Below are 26,036 nucleotides of genomic sequence, written 5' to 3'. Positions count from 1 at the left end.
ACCTACGTTAGCAGGCCTCGGAGTCACCTTCTGATGTTGTACTCGTACTGTTTAATTCTATTCCGAACAGTTGTATTTAGGGATTTTTAGCAAACTTAGTAGAGCTTATGACTTGTACTATCGGTTTTGGGTATTGTATTGCACTTAGGATCATTGGTTTTACTATAGAAATTTCAGTTTCATGCTTCGTAGTTGTTCTAGTTAAATTTTGTCTTTAATTCAGTAAGTGTTAGACTTACCTTGTCTTAGAGACTATGAGCCGTCATGGCATCCTACGGAGGGAAATTTGGGTCGTGATAGGTGCGATTCATGATTTTGATGTTGTTTGATCTGATTTGATACTTCAAATAAATGCATAATGTGTTTTAGAACTTGTTGACATGTTTGGATGGGGTCCCAAGCGCCTCGAGTGTGATTCAGATTAAAATCGGATTCATGTTTGGACTTGAGGTAGGGTTGATGGTTTCAATTTTGGTGCAATCGCACCTGCAAGGGATTTTTCGCAGGTGTAATACTGTAGAAGAGGCCATGGAATTGCAGGAGCGGGATTGGCTGGAGCTGGGGTGAGGCGCAGGTGCGAGGGATTTTTTGCACCTGCGAGCCAGCAGGTGCAGGTAGCTGAGCGCAGAAGCAAAGTTTGGCGGAGGCAAGGGATTCCTTATATGTGGACAACTGGGCGCAGGTGCGCAAGTGTAGAAGTGCAATAGAGACTGCAAAAGCGGAAGTTTGCTTGAAGGCTTGGGACCGCAGATGCGGATGGAGTCCGCAGATGCGATTGGAGTTTCACAAAAGCGGCAGAGCAGGAAGCTATAGATGCGGGCACTTTTCCACAGAAGAGTGACCGTAGGTGTGGTTAAGTGACCGCAGGTGTGAGAATCGCTAGGCAGAAGTTTAAAATGAGGGTTTGAGTCATTTTTCTCATTTTGGACTTATGGAGCTAGGCTAAGGGCGATTTTTGAGAAGGTTTTTGCTACAATTGAATAGGTAAGTGAAGTTTAATCACTTTTGATATTAGATGTTGATTACCCATTGATTACTACACCTAGTTTATGCGAATTTGAAGTGATATTTTTGGATTTTAGACCATGTGGTTGGAGAGTGAGATTTGGTGATTTGGAGGTCGATTTATAGATGGAATTGGATGAAATTAGTATGGTCAGACTCGTAGTTGGATGGGTGTTACGAATTTGTGAACTTTGTCGGGTTTCGGGGTGCGATCCCGGGGTTGACCTTTTGGGTTGACTTTACGATTTTGGTTAAAGACTATAGCTTTATCATTTGAGATTGTTTCATTTGGTTATTGTTGATAGTATTAAGTTTTTTATGACTAGATTCGAGTCGTTCAGAGGCCGATTCGCAAGGCAAGGGCTTGTTGGAATATTGAGTTGTGTAATTTGAGGTAAGTAACATTTCTAAACTTGGAATTGAGGGTAATTATCCTTGGGAACCATGTTGTTTATGTTCTGTTGGGGTGACGCACATGCTAGATGATGGGCGTGTGGGCGTTCCCCGGGGTAGTCATGATCCGGGTTGACTTTTGGGCTATGATGCTATCATACCTTTCTTTATCCGTATTTTTCCTACTTGTTAGATTAATTGAGCCATGATTCACGTTAGAAATCATATTTAGGTTGTGTGATTATTTGATTGAGAAATGATGAGGCTATTTTTGTTGTTTTGGATTATCTTATTTAACTGTAATTTTACACTCAGTCATGATTCTTCATTTGCATGTCATATCTTAGTCTATGTTCATCATTCATTATTACATCGCATGTTATCATTGTTTCCCTATGTGGTGCTATTGGGCTGAGTAATATGAGATTGTGAGCCCTTGATACTTGAGAGGTTGATGACTTAGAGCCGTGTTGAGAGTGTTATTGTGGATCGGGCTGCACGTCGCAGCAGGCCTTATTGGCTTTGTATCACCTCTATGAATTTTGAATAAGTCAAGGAAGGTTTAAGCCATATGTTAGTCCTGGACCAATCTAAAGTGTCTATTGGTTTACTCTAAGTGTTATGGACCCATTTAGAGGTCCTGAAACGATAAATCTTTTAAGTTGGAAAAGTTGACCAAGGTTTGACTTTTGAGTACACAACCTCGAAATTGGGATTTGAAGGTTCCTATAGGTTCATAAGGTAATTTCTGACTTGGGCATATCTTCGTGTTGAGTATCGGATGGTCCGGGAATATTTCGGCACTTAATATAGGAAGTTTGTATTTTGAAGGTTTATATATTTGCTAAGTTTGACTTGGAGTGGATTTCAGTATTATCAGACTTTGGGTGGTGTTACAGGACCTTGGATAGGTTTATTTTATTGATTGGAACTTGTGCGTAAAGTTTGGTTGTGATCTGGAATGTCTAAGTGTGATTCGAACGCAGTCGGCGGAGTTTGAATGTTTAAAAGTTAAGAGAAGAAATTTATCGTCGATTTGTAGTTTTGATATTATTTGTGGTATTTCGAGCCTTTTAGATAAGTTTGGACAAGGTGTTGGGACTTGTTGGTGTGACTAGACGGGGTCCCAGGGGCCTCGGGTATGTTTCAGGGTGATTTCGGACCAAGTTTGGGTAATTTGTTGTTGGTGGTACTAGTTTCTGGTGTTGTTCTTTGCGAAAGCGGCGGGATGCACGCATTCACGAAGAAAAATTTTTGGCTGCTGGGAATTTTGCTACGCGAACAGGACAGAGGGGTCGCGAACATTAAGAAGGAGCTGGGGTACCCTACGCGAACGCGACAGGGAGTCGCAAACACGAAGAAATTCGGAGCTGGCGGATTTGCCATTCGCGAACACGAAGGAGTGGTTCTTAGCTGGGGAGAAATTTGGTCATCACGAACACGATGTGTTGATCGCAAACGCAATGGTATTATTACAAATGCGAAGAAGGATCGCCTGGGTAGAATATACGTTAGCCAATCGGGATTTGGCTCATTTTATCTCATTTCTTCATTGGAGCCGGTTTTGAGGCGATTTTGAAGGAGTCTTTTCATCATCCATCACAAGGTAAGTGATTTCTACACATTGTGAGTTAAATACATGAATTATATATGGATGTGAATATGGAAATTGGTGGAAATTGTTGAATTTTTGAAGAAAACCTAGAAATGCTAATCTTGGATTTTGACCATGAAATTGGACATAGTATTAGGAATAAGTTATATATTTGAGTTTGTGGTTCTATGAGTAATAATTATCTTTGAAACTTTTAATAATCTGGGCACGTGGGGCTGAGGGTTGACTTTGTTGACTTATCGAGTGGATTTGGGAATTGTTATAAATTGTTAAATTACGAGTCTTTTGAGTATATGTTGATTGGTTTGCACGTTGTTTGAGTAGTTTCGGATCGTTTGGCATTGATTTGATGAGTTAGAGAGGCGTTGGAGTCAGTTATCGGATTTCAGAGAGAGGTAAGTCTCATGTCTAACCTTGTGAGGGAGGAATTACCTCGTAGGTATTATATTTGTTATGTGCTACATATTATGGGGGCTACGCAGGTATGAGGTGACGAATGTCCATGCGTATGCTAGAATTTCTGATTATATCCGGATAGATTTGGGCTCACGCCATGCTTTAACTGTAATATTTGAGTTATTCTTGCCTGTTTAAATGCTTTAGTTTACATTGTTGCCTGAGACTAGACTTGCGTAGAGTATCCGACTTGACATTTTAGATACCTGGTGAACTACTTGATTAGCTATTGAGATTATACTTCCTTTTAGTGATTTCTCTCGTGTTGTACGAATATGTCAGAAAAGTTTTTGAAATTTAATAACACACACATGTATTCGTTAGTGGGGTCAGTGCCCCGTCTAGTTTCACTATTCCTATAGGATCGGGCTGAGTGCCTCAGCAGTATCATTATGGAATCAGGTCGTTCACCTCGACAATATTATGAGATGCATCTATAGTTCGTGTCGGCTGACCCTCAATGATATACACGATTGTGGGATCGGGCTGAATGCCTCAGTGGTACTATTATGGGATCGGGTCATACGCCATGGTAGGAAATCGTGTCATTACTCTTTTGGGATCAAGTCGCTTACCTCAATAAGATCGTGCGTAATACTTGATAAGATGTCAGTGTACCCGTGAGTTTTTCTGACTTGAGATGTGACTGTTATTGATACTCAATTTTGACCCTCTATATTTAAGAATTAACTTATGCAGGTTTTCTAGTAAAAAAAAAAAGATAAAATATAGTATTTTATACATTTTTAGCTTTAATGCAATTTATTGATAAATATTCTTATTTTCACAAAATATAAGAATTCTTATCATTTTATTGCAAAAACATAAATGCTAAAAATTTTGTGCATTTTTCTAAAAACATTATTTTTGGTCATCATTTTTCTAAAATTCAAAATAAATTATTGATAATTGTCCTATTTTTAAAATATTAATTTTTTTAATCAATTTATTACCATTCAAAAAATAATAAAATAATTATGATAACATACATTTAAACCTAATGTCCCGTGAACATCTGATGTGACAACATACTCTATGTGATAACACACTTGATGTGACTTGATATTTGGATGTGACGTGATATGACTTGACACCCTCTTATCCAATGGGTAAAAGCATCTACCTAGTGGGCAAAAACCACAATTTTATCTTTTTCTAAAGCTTAACTAGTAAGCTAAATATCCTACACTGATATACCTATATATACACAGATAAAATACACAGTATTTGGCCAGTGGTTTTGAATTGGTGTTTTAATTCTTGACCACATATTTTATTCTTACATTATCTTTTATTTTCTACTTTAACTAAAGACCATTATTCCTTGCCTCATTATTAAGCTTAACTAGTAAGCTAGTCATCCTACACTGATATGTATAAATACATAGATAAATAAAAGAGCATTCATTGTATTATACCACATAGTATTACGGGCACACGGTTTTGCTCATGGTATAAAGTGGTGATTTTATTTTTGACCACATATTTTATTTTTACATTGTCCTTTTAGTTTTTGTTTAAATGAAGGCCACATATTTTTAACACCCCATTACATAAAATATCTAGACACTACACATTTGGGGGGGGGGAGGGGAGGGGATACCATCAACATTTTTAATAAGGAAAAATCGTATCCCTCCTCTCATTTTTTCACAAGGCAGTCGCACCCCCCTGAACCTCTCTTCCCCTTCTCTCCTGGCTATCTTCCATCTCCCCCTATCTCTTACGCACGCTGCCACCGTTTTTCATCACCGACCGGCCAGTAATTGCTACATCAACCGCACACCACCACTACTTCGTTTGAATCACAACCACGATGCACTGGAAGTCATGGATAACTTTTAGATCTGGTCAGAATTCATTTTCCTGCAGAATATTGAACCTAGCTTCTCTATTGGCCGTTGTTCCGGTGGTGTGGCCATCAAAGCAAAGCCTCTAACTTTAAATGACATTGGTTAATTTTACTGTTATGCCAAAAATGTCAGATCTAGTCGTAGCTTGTTGTTTGACAACGTTTTGCATTTGCTTCCTCCGTCTGGCTGTAAAGACAAAATGTCGGCGTTATCACTGTCTCTCGTTGTTGGCGTATACCTGTAAGTGGGACGTGGACAATTACTATTTTATTGTTAAATATATCTTTTGCCCTTTATTTTCTGGCGACCTAACCAGAAAGCTTTAAATTCCAGCGGCCCCTGACTGCTTTTAGCCTATGTGAAGATTACTTGGTGTTAAAAGGATAATTTCTGATTTACATCCTTGTTGAGCCTTTGTTACCTAATCCCCTATGATGTGCGTTTGTTCCACTGATAATATTGTTGTGACTTTGTATCTACCATTTGCTTGACTTTCGTTGCTCGTCTTCCTTTACTGTTATCTCGTTTGGTTTTGTTTTGTCGTTGTTGCTCCGTTTTTAAGCTGTCTGTGATTTGCAGTTATTGTAACATTTGGACAGTGATCACGTTACCAGCTGATGAGAATAACTTGTGAACTAGTAAGGCCATAACCCTCCGATTGACCTTCCGAATTGAGCCCGAAAATAAAGAGGCGATGACGAATACATATGGAAAAGGGAAAGATGAGAACGTGACGAACCAACACTTTGGACGGCGACATTGTTGGCCACCTAGTCGCAACCAAGGCGGTTCCCGTTCTCATGCCTCCCAAAAATATATTTCAAACTATTTTCAAAAACCTTTTGCCACAAACATTTCAAAAAGTCATTTTCAGAAAACATATCTGTCACACCCCGAACCTGGGGAGGCATGGTTGACACCTGGTGGCGTGCTGACCTGAGCGAACCACTCTGTATCTCACGATCATTTGACGAAAACTAGAACATACATAGGCCGACTTGGTTGAACTCATTCTTTTTGTAACTATCATGGGCCAATATAGCCACAACTCGTAATGTATAACTATAAGTGGGCAAACGTTGTATCAGCGAGCCATTGTACTCAAAACATGATTACGCACGGGCCGTCAAGGCCACAAACATATTTTACATAATGAACCTGTGTCTACAAATCATCTAAGTATTTGACATCGAAACATGGTTGGGACAGGGCCCCAGTCTACCCATAAGTCTATAGCAAAACTCTGATACGATAATTTGTAGACTCGGCTGCACTCCAAATGAAGTGGAGTCTTACCGATCCTTCGCTGAATGCTAACCTCGTCTACTATGAGGGCTCGTCAAACTGATTACCTACAGCTGCATACATGAATGCAGCATCCATAACAAAAAGTACGTCAGTACAAATAATGTACCACGTATGTAAGGCAGAACTGAAACATAACAATTAGTCAACATCAATGAGAGAGGTATAAGAATCAACCTGAACCTCTACAATTCCACTGAGGGTCATGGTATGCATACTAATTATACCTATATATTTAATGCCTCTCTTTGGGACTATTATCCATATCATAACATGACTGCCAAACTAATTAGTGGTAACTGCCCGACCGGCCGTAGCACGGTGGTAAATGCCTGCCTGCCTGACCGGTCGTAGCTCGGTGGTTAATGCGTAAGTGCCCAACCGGCCATAGCTCGATGGTAAATACATGACTACCCGTAGCTCGGTGGTAAATGTATAACTGCCCAATCGGTCATAGTTCGGTTGTAAATGCATGAAGAGCCTTTTACGATCAATAGGACATCTTTATCGTATGCCTCAATAGAGACTTAGGAACATATTTAGACATGCTTTGAATTACATTTCACAGGAATGAATAATGTAGACATCCTTAACCACTGACAGTAGAACAATTTATGGAATAACTTTACATTTACGTTTTGTTAACTGGATCATGCCAAAAGAAGGAAGGATTAGCCTTAACATACCTCTTAATATCCTATCCAATCCTCAAGCTAAGTTAACATGCAGCTCCTGTGTCTACAAGCAATGAACAATACTATCGTCACAGTACAAATGTCATAACATATCGCATTTGAATAACACACTTTATTCTATAATAAACGAACAGCACCTCCCCTATTTATATGACTTCCCACAAGTTACAACAATCACCAAAAATCCCAAACAACATCAACAATAATCATTTTAAGCCTCCCAAATAGTCCAACAATCAACAACACACCTATGATTTTCAGAAAATTGGGCAGCACCTATATCACTTCCTTTCAATTCAAAGCAACACCAAAAACGACAAGAGAAACATCAACAACAACACATCCAAGTTACTATTTCAAAAACTAGCCGAAACCTAGGAAAAAGACCTTCCAAATTAGTCCCATACGCACAATACCTCAAACATACTTCCAACTTCAAGTTTAACATCTTTTTCTTTAACATCTAGGCTTGTTATGGCCTAAACCTAACTCAACTCAAAGAGAGGAAAGAAGAACATACCATATAGCACACAAATCCCCAATTATCAGAGCTTTATTCGTTGATATGTCTTCGTCAATCAGCCGCGAAGAGAGAAAGAGGTGAACTTTCGACTAGTTTGGATTTCTAACTCTTGAATCCACTTGTTTCACTTTCTCCTCCCTTCTTATCGACATTTTGTGCTGTAATTATTGCTCGAATGATGAATGCAGTTCCTCGACTCAATGAGTGGGTCGAGGACCTCGTGTCATAGAAACCCTATTCCGAGTGCGCGTGGCGCGAACTGTCGAAGGGCCGGTGGGAGGCACGTTCCCATGGTAAGTTTCCTTTTACGATTTAATAATATTTGATTTTTTCCTCGAGCCGTTGAGTTCTTATTAGTTCCATTTTCTTTTGCAGGTCTTCCCAAGGATGTTGCTATGAGGCCTCCATCCAGTGACGAGGATGTGCCTCTCGAGTCCCCTTCTCCGAGGCAGGGTGATAAGACGAAAAGGAAGAGGGCCTCTAGTTCTCCGAGCTCAGAAAAGAAGAAAACAAAAAGAAGTCTGGTGCGTAAACCTATGGGTAGCACCAGTGCTCGGGCGCCCTATTTGGACTCACTCCACTGGCTCAGGGATGAGTCAGAAGAAGAAGAAGAGAACTTTGAACTGGTGGCCTGTGTGCGGTCAGGGCTCGAGGTACGAGGAGGCCCCAAACCGGTGAGAGCTGAAACTGAATTACCTCGACTCGGGGTGATCGATGAGGGAGCTTTATCCAAAGCTTCCGACCCAGAAAGAGGCGATGCTGCTTTGCGTTGAGATGGGGAGGCCGATAACGAGATTGTAGCCAGTTCCTCCCGGACAGCGGATAGTGCTCCGAAGGGCATACCCATAGTGATAGACCTCTCTGGTTCGCAATTATTTACTAAGTCTATGAACGTCGATGCTCAAGCGCTGAAAGAACGACCCAACGAAGAGCCATAAGGGGCGGTAGACTCTTTTCAAAACTTCTTTGATGGCGTAGACTCTACCGCTACGGAGGACATCACCGGGTTGGGTGATATACTGGTGCCAAAGAAGAGTCCATCATCGGAGACAAGTGGACCTGCCTCGAGCCCGAAACTAGTCAACCGGTTCCCAGCCCCGAGTTTGATTCCTCACCGGAATAGGTCAATCATTATGTCCATTCCAGAGGATGCCCGGGTTCTTTATACCCCCGTGGTGGTGGCCAGTTACCTTCGGTGCTTGGTGACTGAGGAGGATCAGGCCAAGATGAATGAGGTGGAAGTGCCTTATTTATTCAACGAAGCCCAACAGGCATTAAATCGAGTAACCTCAGATACCTCCTAATAATTTCTAGTGTGTACTTAGATTATTTTGTAGATGATCGTAACTCTTCCTTCTGTGTTTATAGGCTTCGGTACTCCACCATGAATCATTCCTCCGATACCGGGAAGAATTAAACCAGTACGAGGTGGAGATCCGTAGGCTCGCTGAGTTAGAGGTGGCTCGGAGAGAGCATTCCGACTTGGTTGAGCAGGTAAGAAGAATTTTTGAAATTAGTGACGACGAATCGGTCACGATGGCTAACGGTCTGAACCCGCAGGTCTAGTAGAAGATCGATAATATCGGACTGCTTCGCGAAGAGGTAGATGCGGTAAAGGCTGAGGCCGAAGAATGGAAAAAGAACATGGACCGCCTGACCTCTGAAAAGGAGACCACCCGGGCCCAACTGGCTTCGGCTAAAGTACAACTCCGAGGTATAAATAATAAGTCTTTGGTTTATGCCAAGAATATTGAGGAGCTCCAGTCCCAGTTGAATTCAGCTATCTCTGATCGGGAAAATTTGGCCACGGAGCTCGAAGCGGCCAAGTCTGAGGCCAAAGTAGTTAAGGCCAATGCCGATGAGATGGTAGCTGTTCATAAGGCCGATGTCAAGGCTGCTTAGGTTCGAGCAAAAAATATCCCTGAGCATGCTAAATGGTAATCTCGAAGGGAGGCCCTCGAGGAAATCCATACTCGGGGTTTCGACCTATAAGCTGAGATCGAGAACGCCAAAGAGCTCGAAGCTAAGGCTAAAAGGTTGGCTTATCCCGAGGATGATAATGAATCCGAGGCTTAAGAGAGTCCGAAGGCGGGGAAGATCCTGAGGGTGAAGACGCTGCCCCCGATGAGGACCAGGCCACTTAGGCCTTTAGATGTTTTTGTTTTTTATTTTTTGCATTTTTGTTGAGGCCGTTCGGCCTTTGTAAAAAATTTCATCGGGCTGTTTGGCCCTTGTAAAAATATTTTTGTATAAATATATAAGGCATTCTTTCCCTTTCATAGCTTTTGAATTTTTCACTTTGCTTTATTATTTATATTCACAAAGATCGAAATGCCTTAGCACGAAATAATTAGGTTATGTTCGAAGATTCAAACAAACCTTGCCTTTACATTATTCTGTTTTAAGGCATTTTGGGGGTTCGGTGTTATGGGAAACTTCCTCCCAAAGTAAGTAGTTGAGATTATAGTTCACCGAGGGTAGCCTTTATAACCAGTTATGAAAATTTTCTCTTCGAAGGCCTTGTTTTTATTACGGGTCTCGGACATCTCCAAGCCGTGTTAATATGGCCGTAGCCTTTTAGTTCGTGTGTCGCCCAGTGGGCTTGCTTTCCCGAGTTATCCGGGCTTGCCTAAGATAACAGTCCCCGAGTGGGGATGGCCGTGGCCTTTAAAATTCGGGGGTTTCCTAATAGGTCTTATGCCCCCGAGGTCTAATAGCTTGGACTGTTAGAGTTTATTTTCGGACGGCAGTCCCCGAGTGAGAGAGTGATTGTTCGATCTCAGGTTAAAGCGGCCCTTGGGCTCGTTACCTTTAGGGGATCAGAAGCAGGGAATTCTTTAAGAAATGTAAATAAGAAATTTTTTAAAAGACAAGATGATTGCAAGGAAGAAACTTCTCTTTATTCTTGTGTAAAACAGTTATACATGCGTACATGCTTTATGCTAGGGCTCGAGCAATCTATGCGGGCACGGTTCATTTGACCGTTTGGCCCTTACAATAAATCCTACCAATCGAGACCCTTCTATCAAGAAGTAATTTCCTTGCTAAAGTCGATATCTGAGAGTAATGCCACCCAATATTCGAAGTTGATCATAGAGAGAAGCTTCGGATACTGTTAATGTGATCTTTGACACTGATTTGTTATCGGTCTTTGATTCTAAGTTAGCACGATCCACTATTGCTTCATTAAAAACCTTGCCAGAAAACCCATCTGGGACAAAACCGGTTCAATGAAAAAAGAGGGAAACGCGTGCTTTCAGACCTAAAACTTTGTACTGCTCCTTGTCGGTCACCTACAAGTGTTAGTCCGAAATATAAATAAAAGAAAATGAATGGGGTCATACCTTAGCAGTAATATCATTTTAGGTGAGTTATATTCCAATTGCTCGGTAGTTGTTCACCGTTCATCGTTCCGAGCTTGTAGGATCCTTTTCCGGTGATTTCGACGATATGATACGGTCCTTCCCAGTTCGATCCCAACTTTACCTCGCTCGGGTTTCGGGTGTTCGGTGTGACCTTTCTTAGCACTAAGTCCCTAACGTTGAAGTATCAAAGGTTGGCCCTTCAGTTGTAATATCTCTTGATCCGTTGCTTTTGGGCAGCCAACCGAACAAGGGCGGCTTCGCGCCTTTCATCCAATAGTTCCATGCTCGTATTCATTGCCTCGTCATTTGATTCCTTTGTTGTATATCAGAATCTGATACTTGGCTCTCCGACTTCAATCGGTATTAGAGCTTCAGCGCCATAAACCAATGAGAACGGGGTGGCCCCAGTACTGGACTTTGAGGTCATACAGTATGCCCATAGGACTTCGGGTAGGATTTCCTTCCACTTTCCTTTGGCGTCGGTTAACCTCTTTTTGAGGTTTTGGAGTATGGTTTTGTTGGTCGATTCAGCTTGTCCGTTCCCACTAGGGTGATAAGGTGTTGACAAGATCCAATTGATCTTATGATCCTCGAGAAACTTGGTCACTTTGCTGTCGATGAATTGTTTTTCGTTGTCACATACGATTTCGGATGGCATTTCCGAACCGACATATGATGTGGTCCCAAATGAAGTCGATGACTTCATTCTCCCTAACCTTCTCGTACGCCTGTGCTTCAACCCACTTAGAAAAATAGTCAATCACAAATAATATAAATTGAGCCTTATCGGGTGCCCATGGAAGAGGGCCAACAATGTCCATTCCCCACTTCATGAACGTCCATGGTGATAAAACTGAGTGGAGCACCTCCCCAGGTTGATGGATCATCGGAGCGTGTCTTTGTCACTCATCACATTTTTGAACGAACTCCTTTGCGTCTTTTTCCATGTCGATCCAATAATAACTGGCTCTAATTATTTTTTGAAGCAGCGATTCGGTGTCCAAATGATTTCTACAAGTACTTTCGTGGATTTTCCTCAAAACATACTCAGTATCGCCTAGCTCTAGACATAGCAAGAGGGCCATCAAATGTTCTTGTGAACAAGGTTCCGTCTTCGGACAAGCTCAATCGGGCTGCCTTTGTACGCAGGGCCCTTGACTCTTTTGGATCCGAGGGCAGTTTACAGGATCTGAGATATTCTACGTACTTATTCCTCCAGTCCCAAGTTAGGCTCGTCGAGTTGATCTCGGCATGGCCTTCTTCCACTACTGATCTCATAAGTTGTACGACTTCTCCCGAGTTGAACTCGTCATCTTCGATCGATGACCCCAAGTTAGCGAGGGCATCGGCCTCGCTGTTTTGACCCCGAGGTATGTGTTGTAAAGTCCATTCTTTGAACCGGTGTAATGTCACCTGTAATTTTTCCAAGTATCTTTACATTCGTTCCTCTCTGACCTCGAATGTTCCATTGACTTGGTTTACCACAAGGAGGGAGTCGCATTTGGCTTTGATCACTTCTGCCCCCAAGCTCTTGGCTAGTTCAAGGCCTGCAATCATGGCCTCATATTCAGCCTGGTTGTTAGTCAATTTTACATTCTTAATAGGTTGTCTAATTATATTACCTATTGGTGGCTACAATACGATGCCAAGTGCGGACCCTTTTGCGTTTGAGGCGTTGTCCGTGAAGAGGGTCCATATTCCCGAGGAAGTTCCTGAGTTAATCAACAACTCTCTTTCGACCTCGAGTATTAGCGTCGGTGTAAAGTCGGCCACAAAGTCTGCCAAAATTTGAGACATAATCGCGGTCCGAGGTCGATACTCAATATCGTATCCACTTATTTCTATGGCCCATTTGGCCAGTCGGCCCGAGAGTTCAGGCTTATGCATAACGTTCCTCATTGGTTAAGTAGTTACGACATATATGGGATGACATTGGTTAAACGATTTTAGCTTCCTAGAGGCGCTTAACAAAGCGAGCGCTAGTTTTTCCAGGTGAGGGTACCTAGTTTCGGCCTCACCTAAGGTTCTACTAACATAGTAAATTGGAAATTGCGTACCTTGCTCTTCCTGAACTAGGACTCCACTTACCGCTATCTCCGAGATCGCCAAGTACAAGTACAGTTATTCGTCCGCCTTCGATGTGTGAAGCAGGGGCAGGCTCGATAAATATTTTTTGAGTTCCTCCAAAGCTTGCTGGCATTCCGGGGTCCATGAAAAGTCGTTCTTCTTCTTCAACAGTGCGAAGAATCGGTGGCTTTTGTCGGATGAACTCGAAATAAATCGCCCCAGGGCGGCAATTCGCCCGGTTAACCTTTGCACGACCTTTACGTTATCCACAATCGTGATATCTTCGATGGCTTTGATCTTATCAGGATTGATCTCGATTCCCCGATTGGATACCATAAATTCGAGGAACTTACCCAACCATACTCCAAACGCACATTTTTCTGGGTTCAGCTTCATGTTATACTGCTTCAGTATACTAAATGTTTCCTAGAAATATCTTAAATGGTCCTCTGCTCGTATGGACTTAACTAACATGTCGTCAATGTAAACCTCCATTGATTTTCCTATTTGTTTCTTGAACATCCGATTTACTAAGCGTTGGTATGTGGCACCAGCATTTTTTAATCCAAACGACATTACGTTATAACAGTACGTGCCATACTTAGTGATGAAGAAAGTTTTTTCTTGATCACCCGGGTCCATCCGTATTTGGTTGAACCCGGAATAGGCGTCGAGAAAACTCAGGGTCTCGTGGCCGGCCATGGCATCGATCATACGGTCGATGTAGAGCAAAGGAAAAAAGTCTTTGGGGCATACTTTATTCAAATCTTCATAGTCTATACACATTCTTAATTTATTCCCCTTTTTAGGGACTACCACTATGTTTGCTAACCAATCCGGGTATTTGACCTCCCGAATAGACCCTATTTTAAGAAGTTTAGATACCTCATCCTTGATAAAAGCATGCTTGATCTTGGACTGGGGTCTCCTCTTTTGTTTAATCGAATGAAACTTCGGGTCTAGGCTCAGCTTCTGAGTGGTTATCTCCGGTGTGATACCTGTCATATCGAGGTGGGACCAAGTGAAACAGTCTTCGTTAGTTATAAGAAATTGAATAAGCTTTTCCCTGAGCTCAGAGCTTAGCCCCGTGCCCAGGTATACCTTTCGATTGGGCAAGTTTTCTCGCAATATGACTTGTTCCAGTTCCTCGACCGTCGATTTAGTGGCGTCAAAATCTTCGGGGGATATAATCATTATCCTCGACTTCCCCTTGTTTGTCCGAATCTGCCGAAGTTGGTATCAGTGATTGCTATTTTGCCCATTTTTGACCACCTGGATTGGGCCCTTCGATGTTGAAACTGTAGATGTTGGTGTCACCTCTTCAACCGCGAACATTTCTTTTGCAGCCGGTTGTTCCCTGTAGACTGCTTTAACTCCGTCAGGTGTTGGGAATTTCAATGCTTGGTGCAGCGTCGAAGGCACTGCCCTCATGTTATGGATCCATGGACTTCCCAATAGAGCGTTGTATCTCATGTCCCCTTTGATCACATAAAATTTGGTCTCCTGGATGATCCCGACGGTGCTTACTGGTAATGTTATTTAACTTTTAGTGGTCTCACAAGCCATGTTGAATCCTTTTAGAACTCGAACTGCAGGCACGACTTGGTCTTGCAAACCGAGCTGTTCCACGACCCTTGATCGTATGATGTTGGCCGAGCTACCTGGATCAATTAACACATGTTTAACCCAAATTTTATTTACGAGTACATATATTACCAGTGCATCATTGTGGGGTTGCACGATCCCTTCCGCATCTTCATCGTTGAAAGATAAAGTACCTTCCGGTATGTAGTCCCGAGTTTGTTTCTTCCCAGTGATGGATACTTTGGTGCATTTTAACATCGGCCCCTGTGGGATATCAACTCCTTCGATGATCATGTTGATGACGTGTTGAGGTTCTTCTTGTTCTGCCTGTTTGTTAGAATCCCTGTTCCTGAAATGATTCTTGGCTCGGTCGCTCAAGAACTCCCGAAGGTGCCCACTGTTGAATAGACGAGCTACTTCCTCTCTCAGCAGTCGACAATCCTCCGTTCTATGACCATGAGTGCCATGATATTTGCACATCTGGTTAGGATTCCTTTGGGTTGGATCAGACAGTAGGGGTCGAGGACTTTTGGTATCTTTGATGCACCCGATAGCCGATACAATGGCGGCAGCATCAACATTAAAGTTGTATTCCGATAGCCTTGGTGCGTCTTTAGACCTGTCAAGGACATTTTTGGTCATAAGTCCCCGACTGCTTTGACCTCGGTCGTTCCTCCTTTAGTTTCACATGGGGTTTCGTCCGGACCCGCTGCTTCTCCGATCTCCATCATATGGTTGATACCTATCCCTATTTGGCCTCGATTCACGACCTCTCTCTCTCTTGACTTTGTCGAAGGTTCTGACTGGATAAACTGACCCCGAAGGGGCCCCGAGTTGATCATCTTCGACTCTGATTTTTGACTGATACCAGTTATGCACGTCGGCCCATGTAACAGCCAGATATTCTATTAAGTTCTGCTTTAGCTGCTATGAAGCCACCGAGCTTCGAATATTAAGCCCCTGAGTAAAAGCTTGAACAACCCAATCATCAGCGACCGGTGGCAGATCCATCCGTTCCATTTGAAATCGAGATACAAATTCTCTGAGCATTTCATTATCCTTTTGCCTCACTTTGAAGAGGTCCAATTTTCTGGTTTCAACCTTGATAGCCCCAGCGTGTGCTTTCATAAAAGAGTCTGCAAGCATAGCAAATGAGTCAATAGAATTAGGGGGTAAGTTATGATACCATATCATGGCTCCCTTTGATAAGGTTTCTCCGGATTTCTTCAGTAAGACGGACTCGATCTGATTATCCTCCAAGTCGTTTCCTTTGATGGCGCATGTGTATGAAGTGACATGCTCGTTTGGGTCAGTCGTTCCGTTGTACTTAGGAATTCTAGGCATGCGGAATTTTTTTGGGATCGACTTTAGAGCCGCATTGGGAGGAAATGGTTTTTGTACAAATTTCCTGGAATCCAGGCCCTTAATATCGGAGGTGCTCCTAGGATTTTGTCTACCCTAAAATTGTAAGTTTCCACCCTTTTGTCGTTAGCCTCGATCTTCTTCTCCCATGATTCTATCCGTTTTTTCAGCTCCTCAAGCATCTTTATAATTTCGGAGCTAGTCCCCAATTCATGTTCATTTGACCTTTCTACGACCGATTCATCCCTACGGGTGACTTCCCGGGAAGGATCGGGCTCAGCCCTTCTTGGTGCGCGGCTTTGGTTCTGTAATTGAGCTATCGCCGCCTGTTGAGCCTGTAACATTTCGAAGATCATTCGTAGGTTGATCCCATCTCCTTCAACATTTTGTGTGTTTCGAGTTGCCGTTCGAGCTCCACCACGAACGCTATTTTTGGGGTCGGTAGGCAAATTTGCATCGATAGCCACATGCGAATTAGCGTCAATCGGATCTGCGATCGGAATTCCAATAGGATCAGCACCTTGGTGACCGGACTCGTTGTCAACATGCAGAGATGTTGATTGAGAGATTGATATTTTTGTATTTTAGCCTGGAATCAAAGATACTTCAAAGAGCAAGTGTAAAGCAGTGTGTGTTATGGAGATTTGTATCAAATAGCCACTATTATCCTTAGCCCTACGGTGGGTGCCAAACTATTTACCCTCAAAATCGGATAACAATCAAATTTATAAGTGGTTTTAAAGATACGTAGATTAATTTGACACAAAGCGATAGATTGAACTATAAGTAAAGAAAATAATAATAAAGTAAATTCAAACCGTGTGACTTGAACATTTATAGCTTTGAGAAATAGACCTCACTCAAACTGAATATGATCCAAATAATGTCAAATATAGAAGAACAGTAGCTTGCAGAAAGAAAATAATATTATAATACTTTTGGGATGCATGTTACCATGCCCATTACAAAGAATCAGACCCACTTTATATAGTAGGGGAGTCCTGCTTTAGGTACAATTCTATAAAAGGTAAGAAATCTCGTGATTTGCTAATTAATCGGTCTCTTGTTGATACGTGCCGAGATTCCTGCCGTGATATCCGACCGGTTGCGGATACTTTGACCTTCCGTTATTGGGTCCGATAATCTTTCCTCGAGCTTGTTCGGAATCGGGATCGATTCCGGAGTCACATGCTCGAAGATCTTGGAGACGTATGTTCTGACTTCGTTCTTTGGTTCGATGGAACCTGGGGACGATATTCAATGCATCATGTTTCGATTTCGATCCGTCATGAAATAGATGAGCCCGATTTCGACCGTATACAGTAACCCACCCCAAGACCCAATCGAGGAATGACTCCACCTTGACCACCATCATCGCCATTTTCTTCCCTCCTCTCCTCTTCCCCTACCAATCTTCTATTCTTCGTTCTCCTCAACCTCTTCTATCAGAGAAACATCTCAAGCATAAAAATCCACCAGTCAACATAGTTTCTCGCAAGATGAGCAGTGGCCGAAACTCTAAAGGAAAGCAAAAATGCTGACTAAGCTACCACCAAAGCCGAAATCATGATAAAAAATATTCTTAAATAAAATCCTAGTCCCTCCGTCCATCTTTAAAAAAATACTCTTTTATGTGTTTTGTGTGTATTTCTTTTTCCTTTTTTTTTTTGAGTTCTATAAAGCAAAATGCATTTACAGAGAAAGAGGTCTTGGGTGTATCCTAAGTGTATTTATGATTTGTTTAGTGATTGTTGTTATTTTTTTTGTGTGGAGGAAACGAAAATTAGAGTACATAAAATAAAAAATTTCCGACAAAATTTTAATTTTTTAATCTAGTTCTCTGATAATTATCCATATTGAAGGTGATAAGAGGTCTAAAATTTTATTGTGGGAGGATAAGGAGGTTGCTAGATGAAAGAGAATAGATTGGGAAAGAGAGAATAAAGTAGTCGACGGTGGAGGTGATGGTGGTCACGGTAGAGGCGGGCGGCAGGTGTTTAATAACTTCTTGAATCGGGTTTTTGGGTGGATTATTAATTTGGGTATTAAGATTTAAAGTGATGCTTTAAAAAATGAGTTGGGGGTTAAGATGAAGCCACGTGTAGGAGGAAGGTTGTGGTGCAGGGTTTGTTAGACGGGAGGGTAGATGTGGGTAAATGGTTAACTGCAAGCCGGGACGGATCTATGTAGGGGAAAGGGGGTGGTATGCCACCTGATCGCTCTGATAGAATTACATGTATGCACTAGTATTTCACGCAGGAAACGTACATAAAAAGAATTTGGCACCCCAAGTAGCAATGAGACTGTAGGAGCCATGGTCAGAGCACTCGCTTACCAGATTCGAGGCCCAAGTTGAAACTAGTTTTTCTCAATGCAATTACATTTAACTTTTCCTCCACTTGTTCCTTTTCTCCATTCTATTTTCTTTTTTTCTCTTTTTCTTAAAATTAAATTTGCTTCTGTTTTCATTTTCTACATCTCAAAATTTTATTTTAATATGACTTAATTATTATTGTAATCCATTTAATATTATTTTTTCCTTGGTTTCAAATAAATGACCAAGTATTTTTCCTCAATGCAATTCAATATTACTTTTCCTCTACTTGTTCCCTTTTCCATTCTCTTTTTCTTATTTTCTTCATTTTTATATTTTCTCTCTTTATACAACCCCGTTTTTTTATTATTTATTTAAATTATAAAATTTGATTTTGTTTCTGTTTGCTTTTTTACATCTCAAAACTTCTACTTGAATATAATTTTAATTATTATTTTTATCCATCTACTGTTATTTTTCCCTTGATTTCAAATATATGACTCAATATTCTTTATTTGATTATCACGTATTTATTTATGCACCAAGAATCTTATAAAGCGAACCGAACTAATTTAAAATGGGTTGAACCGAACCAAATTAAGCAGAGCGAACCGATCAAATGTACACCATATTTAACCTCCTCCACTAGTGATAAGTTTACATTAAATACAGTGGCGCCCGTAACCATCAAATTCTGAATCCGCCTCTGACTGTAAGGGTAAAAAGTATCGAATAGTATTATGGAGACTATATATAACTAATACTCCCTTTGTTTCAAAAAGATTGACACTATTTTCTTATTATTCCATTTCAAAAAGATTAGCATTTTTTAATATTTCCATAATACGAAGTATTTATAACCACAAAAATGTTGTGAATGGGCCACAAGTTTCATAAGTTTTACAGCCGCACAAATGGTATGACTTATTTAAGGCCATATATCTCAAAAATCTTCCCTTGTTTATTAAAATTTGTGTCAAGTCAAATTAGGATAATCTTTTTTCCCCGCGGGAGTATATCATAGTACAAGGCAAATATAGCCCTTTTCCGTTTTTTTCTTGCACCCACTTAGATATATAACACTATTACTTTTAAATTCGACTCAAAAGTAAATCTTATGCCACAATGGTGGAGCAACGAAATTGACACCATTTTGGTGGAAGTGATCCTCCTTGTCAACAATTTACAATAGACATGAGAAATTAAAGTTGTCAGCAAATTTTGACATAAATGGATTCTAAGTATTGCACATTGACTAATGATTATCCTCCTTATGGGTCTGCCCACCGTCTTTGCGCAACTCATGCTCATGCTTTTTAGAGATTGGCAAATCATGCTCATCTATCACATACCAGTACTTCCGATCGAAGTACCAATCACCAAATGCCTTTGGTAGACTCTGTATATAAAACATACACTTGACAAGTCATTAACATATAGAAATGTTCTTCGATTTTTTTTCTTTTCTTATTATAACACAATAAACTAATAACCATAGCATGAATTTAAATCTATGAACTGAACAACCGAATTTAAAGACATTATGAAATACATTATTCTACATAAACCTAAAGGTGTAGTAAGTAGTAGTCAAAAAGAATTAAAAGTGAATTAATGCCCAAACATAAATTGTAAATAAATTATCTCTTACCAGGTTATTTATCATAGTGGCGTTTTCAGGAGACCACCTTATCAGTAGCGATGTATGATGATTTACTGAGTCAATGAAAACACCTCTCAGTTTAGGATTGTTTGGTTTGGGCAGAGTACTTAAGAATTCCGACCTAAATTCTGAAATAAACAATCCAAAAACGTTAGAAATGTAATGAATTTTTTTCGTTGGTAGTGATATGATAATTAATTAGCTCATTTAATAGTAAAAGAACTAAATCATTGTTTAGCTCATTTAATTTGTTCTAATTACCTCTGAAGGCTTTGTTCTGACTTGTAGTGCATGTCCCATTTTCAATGACGTCGTGTAAATGAGGTTCTACAGTAGTGTTAATCTGCAGCAGTTCATTTAGAAGATATACAGTAAGTGGCAAACAGAAAAAATCTAAATAGTTTACCACATAATAGAATATGATAGAGCGAGTTTGTCTACAAAAAACTTCTTGACATCTTTCAAAAAATATGTTAGTGTAAGTGATTCCACATTTTATGCAAAAAAAAAAAAAATAATAATAATTTTATTTTGTTATCTGAAGAAGTGGAATGAGGGTGTACTTGTAAAAAGTTCTTCCACGTATCAAAATATCGTAAATCTTCAACAAGAAAAAAAGAAAGGAAATTGGCTATCCAAACATGTTTAAATTTTCAAGAAACACTCGGAGCTTCTTTTTAGTCAATTGCACAGCATAAACAAAATGATAACAATTGATAAACATCTAATTACCTGAAATATGTCAAATGCTGACATCGCAATGAAAAGTGGTGTCTTGATATTTTGTTGCATGCTTTCAGGGAAGAAGCACTGCAGTCACGAATTGGAGTTTGTATGTTTATAATTAGTAGTTTAATGACAAAAGATTCAAACAACAATATATTGAATTTGGGAAGTAGGTAATTGTACCAATAGCGGTTTCATTTTTGAAGTGCATGATTTGGGTAACGTCTTGGCAGATCCCTGCAACTCGTGATAGGTTTAGATAGCACTAACCCCATGTATATATAACAAAAAAGAATTGACTAACTCTTGACTCCTCTTTTAAGTAAGTAATTGATATCATGGAACTTCTGACATGAAATGTTTTTGTTACTCCCTCTTTTTCATTTAATATAATACTCTTTCGCTTAGTCTATTCAAGAAAGAATAATACCTTATTATATTTTGAAACGTTTAACTTTAAATTTTTTATTTTACGTTTAACGATATCGTCCTATTGTTATATAAATATCATGGCAAGTTTTCGACCACTAATACTAAGGATGTTTTTGGAATAGGCCAAGAGTCTTTTCTTTCATTAAAATTATGTTCGGTGAAACAACACTATATCATATCATATCATTATATATATATATATATATATATATATATACTATATTATAAGTGTGAAAACCTAAAGGAAAAGTAAAAAGACCAAAATGCCCATTAAAAGTTGAATGGTCATTTTGCCCTTCAGTCAAATATTACTCTTATATATAATGTAATCGTATACATAAATGTAATTATATATTTATATTTTCTTTCATCTTCCATGTTAATAGCCTTTCTATACTTCTTACATTTGTTACAACATTATAATTTTTCTTAGTTATCATTGATTGTTTGTATCTTTCATCTTCCGCTATAATAATTTTCTTGCACAACCTTTCACAACATTATATTCTATAGAAGTGCATAATAAGGTGTCTAAACATTTAAATATAGTAAAGTAAAATAACATGCATCAAAGAAAGGTAGCCTTCTCCTAAAATAATATTTTTAGTGGTTCTTTTCATTACCAAGCTTCTCATATTCTATCAGCGAGACAGCGACATGAGGATTGTTTGCAATTTTCTCTTATGTCTTCTCATTTTTCAAGTAAGTGTCACTTTGTCTTTTTAATATAAATATATTTTAAATTCTTCTCCGAGTCACTATCCCATCGAGATCTATATCTATCGTTATAAAGTGCCGGTTATTTTATATTTCATATTAATTTTTCTTTGTTACTTTCTACGAGTATTCATGGAACTACATAATTATATTCTTTTTCTGAAAGATAATATCATTCATGTTAGAACTGGTAACTACAATAGATAAATGGTGATATTTAAATTAAAGTTTACTGTACATTTTTTTTTTTTTTTTGAGATATAGAATCATCCATGTTAGAACCGGTAATTACAATAATTGGTGATATTCAAATTTATAGTCTACTCTAATTTGAGGTCATATTACTACGACAATATTTACTTAACAAATTGTATTTTCTCTTTTTGTCAGTTATTGGAATATTTTCCAAGTAAAATATATTAATGCGAAAAAAAAACATGTAAAAAAGTCCCTAGCATGATGCGCTAATATGAAAAATTTCCAGGACTACCGCAGACCTTTAAACAATAATCTTTTATTCAATAGGTTGAGTATTCATCAAATTGAGCTTATAATTTTTTTGTTTTAGTTTTTTTAATACTCATTATACACATACATTAATATATTATCTATATGATTTTAAAATAAATTATTCTAATTTATATGAGACGCGCGTGTACAAAAATTAGTAAAATGAAAATAAAGGTATTATTTAGTAACTTATATTAAACTAAAATAAATTAGGAGAGAAGGATAAGAAGGGAATAAGAATTTACATGTAAAGTAACAAGTGTGTTGTATATATCTTCGAAGCCTCTTGCTTGCTTTTGATTCTTCCTATTAAAAAGAGATAATTCAAAAGTTATATTGCAATTGAAAACTTGTACGATTTTGTAATAGACGATAATGTACGGTCTTTGAAAGTCTTACGCATGGATAAAATAACCAGCATCAACAAAGCATTTCACTCTAGGAGTATTTGGCAGTAGACTGCGGAAACGATCACAATATAGCATTGCTGGATATCCTCCGGCTGAACTTCCGGCAAGAATAGCCTGCAATCGTTAATTTCACCAAAAGAAATCTAATTAGTATACTTAATTAATTATTTCAACTACAACATAGAATTTACATACATTCTTGGCATTCTTTAATCCTTTTGCCAACACATCCTCCATTACTGCTTCAAAAATTCTTGCTCCTCTGAAGTGAAGATTAGTAGCCTAAACAAAATACAATATGATTAAATTCCACGTTCTCTTGTAATTAAGGAGTGTTAATTTCTTTTCTAGTAGATATTCAACAGATCGATAATTAAACATTTCAAAATTGTAATTTGAAATTATGACTTGAAAAGAGCATTACAGGATCAACGTATTCGACATCTCCAGTGAACGCTCCACCATCACAATATCTAACAAGCACTTTGTTCCAGTTGTAGAAATCTGCATATTTTATCTCAATTAGTAACAAGATATGTAAAACTAGAAATATTCACTTTAGTTACTGTTTACACAAACAATTTTTCTTTATAAATTCAGAAGGAGATGTGGATAGTATAATCCAAGAAAACCTGGATTTGCACTCTGATTCTTGCTATAAATTCCTTGAAATGTGTATGGCCCCATAGTAGTTGTAGAACCCACTTTATTGTCCCGGCTACGATCCTTGCATGCTTCGACGCTTGTGCACCATGCTCCTCCCTAATTAAGAAAATCATGAAAATTTCCAAAAAGGGGGAAAATCTGAAAATATTACAAGGTAAAAATTTTCAAATATTTAAACAATATTCCTGCACAAGTCCAAAAATATAAGTTGAATTACACATGTATATGTTATACATGACTTACCGAAAGTTGTACAAACCAATTTTCAACTCCTTCCCCAAATCCTGGTTCAAAATGGTATGCTGGAGGTGATCCATCCAGGCATACTGGCAATAAATAAGGCCAAAAACACACTTTCAATTTTCGATTTCCCAATTTAGATTTTGATTTGTATATAAGTTAAGAAAATAACCTGCTCCTTTTGACACCGCGTTCTTAACAATTGTTTTCTTCACTTCGTAGAAATCCAAGTCTGTTGCACTTTCAGTTTTGATGATGGCCAAAGAACAAACAATTAAGCAAAAAAGTTGAAGAGATCTTGTCGCCATCACCATCCTGTAAAACTTATAAAGGATGTAACAGTTTTATGAAGAAAACAACTTTTCTGAACATATATATATATATTGTAAATATGCTGCAAAAGAGGTATTGACCCTAACTAATCAATTTTGAAACGATCTATATATACTTCCATTAGGGAGCTAGAAAGTGGAGTACCGGAAAATTAGGCATTGTAAAGGGACTAACCGCTTGTTTTTTTTTTTTTTCACTTTGGACCTCAAGATATATTTTTGAGGCCTATCATTTATCTATATTATTATTGTTATTAGCTTTAGAATAATTACGTTGCACGTGTTAATAAACTAAAAATTTACACACAAAAAGAATAAATTATGTAGGGCATTAAAATTGATGCGATATTCATTTAAATGACAACAATAATATTATTATGTTGACTCGTTTGTTAAATTTAAAATAATTTAATATCTTTTAAACTTGCAACAATGAACAATTTAGTTGTAACGACCCGACCGATCGTTTTGCTTTCTAGATCCCTATTCCCCTAAATAAGACTTCCCGTATATGCTTTTATTGTTTTGTGACTTGCGTGGACGGTTAGTTCGGGTTTGGAAGGATTCGGGTAGAAATCGGAACACTTAATTCCTTAATATTGGCTTTAAAGGGTTAAGTTTGACTTGGGTCAGCATTTCTAGTAAACGACCTCAAAACCGGGATTTGACGGTTCCAATAGGTTCGTATGATGATTTTGGACTTGGGTGTGTGTTCGGATCGGGTTTTGGATGACTCGGGAGCGTTTCATCGCCTAAAGTTGAAAGTTGGCTTATTGAAGGTTTTAAAGTTCTTTAAATTTAGTTTGGAGTAGGTTTTGGTGTTATCGAGGTCCGTTTGGGATTCCGAGCCCGAGAATAGGTTCGTATGGTGATTTAAGACTTGCACGCAAAATTTGCTGTCATTTCGAGTAGTTTAAGTATGATTCGACACGTTCGGGGCAAGTTGGAGGAACTTGAAGTTCATAAGTTGATTCGATTTGGTTTGGGATGTGATACTTAGTTTTTGTATTATTTTTCGTGTTGCGTGAGGTCGAGCAAGTCCGATTTATGATTTCGAACTTGTTAGTATATTTGGACGAGGCCTCGGGGGCTCGGATGCCATTCGGACGATGCGCGGAAGTCGTTTGGACTTGGAGAAAATGACTGAAGCAGCAGAGCTTCTGGTGCAATCACACCTGCGAGGGGCTAGCCCAAGTGCGAGCTCAGAGAAGCGAGCCAACAACCACAGAAGCGGCCTGGCGTGGGCTGCCCAGGGATCGCAGAAGCGGAGCAAGGACCGCACCTGTGAAAGTGCATGTGCGAAGATGGCAAGCGCAGAAGCGAGCAAGGCCGCAAGTGCGGCACGTGCGCCACAGACGCGGGCTTGCATAAGCGGGCCACTATCCGAAGATACGGAAATAGGCCAGCTGAGGGAAAGCCGCATCTGTGATGCTTTTTCCTCAGATATGAAGCCACATAAGCGGCCGATTCTCCGCCAAAGCGGAAATCGCTGGAGGCAGAAGGGTCCATTTAATACGGGACTTAGGCCATTTTGGCTCATTTATTTTACTTCTTAGGCAATTTTGGAGCTTCTTAGAGAGGGATTTTCACCTAGCTATTGAAGGTAAGTAATTTCTATCCAATGTAAGTTAAATACATAGATTATGAATAGATTTTAACATGAAAAATTATAAAAATTATGGGTTTAGTTGAAAAACCTAGATTTTGATTTTAAAAAATGGGATTTAACCACGAAAATGTCACGACCCAAAATTCAACTAGTTGTGATGGCACCTAACCCAACCCACTAGGTAAGCCAATTTT

General features: G+C 39.3%; 2 protein-coding genes and 1 long non-coding RNA gene across 4 annotated transcripts; 1 reads left to right on the top strand and 2 right to left on the bottom strand.

The window, feature by feature from the left end:
- Positions 1 to 4,768: 4,768 nt before the first annotated feature.
- On the top strand, positions 4,769 to 10,124 carry LOC138893311 (uncharacterized). Its single transcript, XR_011408552.1, has 2 exons — positions 4,769 to 8,138; positions 8,221 to 10,124. It is a non-coding gene; the product is annotated as an uncharacterized lncRNA (long non-coding RNA).
- Positions 10,125 to 14,516: 4,392 nt separating this feature from the next.
- LOC138893946 (uncharacterized) lies at positions 14,517 to 15,503 on the bottom strand. The gene is made up of 2 exons (XM_070178617.1): positions 14,994 to 15,503; positions 14,517 to 14,780 (listed from the first exon to the last, which is right to left on the bottom strand). Exons 1-2 carry the CDS (start codon positions 15,501 to 15,503, stop codon positions 14,517 to 14,519), a joined length of 774 nt encoding a protein of 257 aa, XP_070034718.1.
- A 4,108-nt stretch (positions 15,504 to 19,611) lies between these two features.
- LOC104095589 (pectin acetylesterase 7-like) lies at positions 19,612 to 24,328 on the bottom strand. 2 transcript variants are annotated; one of them, XM_070177326.1, is made up of 12 exons: positions 24,074 to 24,328; positions 23,905 to 23,987; positions 23,628 to 23,757; positions 23,420 to 23,499; positions 23,191 to 23,277; positions 22,985 to 23,109; positions 22,831 to 22,891; positions 21,110 to 21,163; positions 20,933 to 21,010; positions 20,462 to 20,543; positions 20,189 to 20,328; positions 19,612 to 19,936 (listed from the first exon to the last, which is right to left on the bottom strand). In XM_070177326.1, exons 1-12 carry the CDS (start codon positions 24,213 to 24,215, stop codon positions 19,793 to 19,795), a joined length of 1,206 nt encoding a protein of 401 aa, XP_070033427.1. In that variant the 5' UTR covers positions 24,216 to 24,328; the 3' UTR covers positions 19,612 to 19,792. The 2 variants fall into 2 exon arrangements, with proteins under 2 accessions (XP_070033427.1, XP_070033428.1); XM_070177327.1 differs by lacking the exon at positions 24,074 to 24,328 and having other exon boundaries at positions 23,628 to 23,799.
- Between the last annotated feature and the right edge of the window lie 1,708 nt (positions 24,329 to 26,036).

The sequence above is a fragment of the Nicotiana tomentosiformis genome, chromosome 6 (assembly GCF_000390325.3).
Source record: "Nicotiana tomentosiformis chromosome 6, ASM39032v3, whole genome shotgun sequence".
Classification (NCBI taxonomy): Eukaryota; Viridiplantae; Streptophyta; class Magnoliopsida; order Solanales; family Solanaceae; genus Nicotiana; species Nicotiana tomentosiformis.
This window is presented reverse-complemented; position numbering and strand designations above follow the sequence as displayed.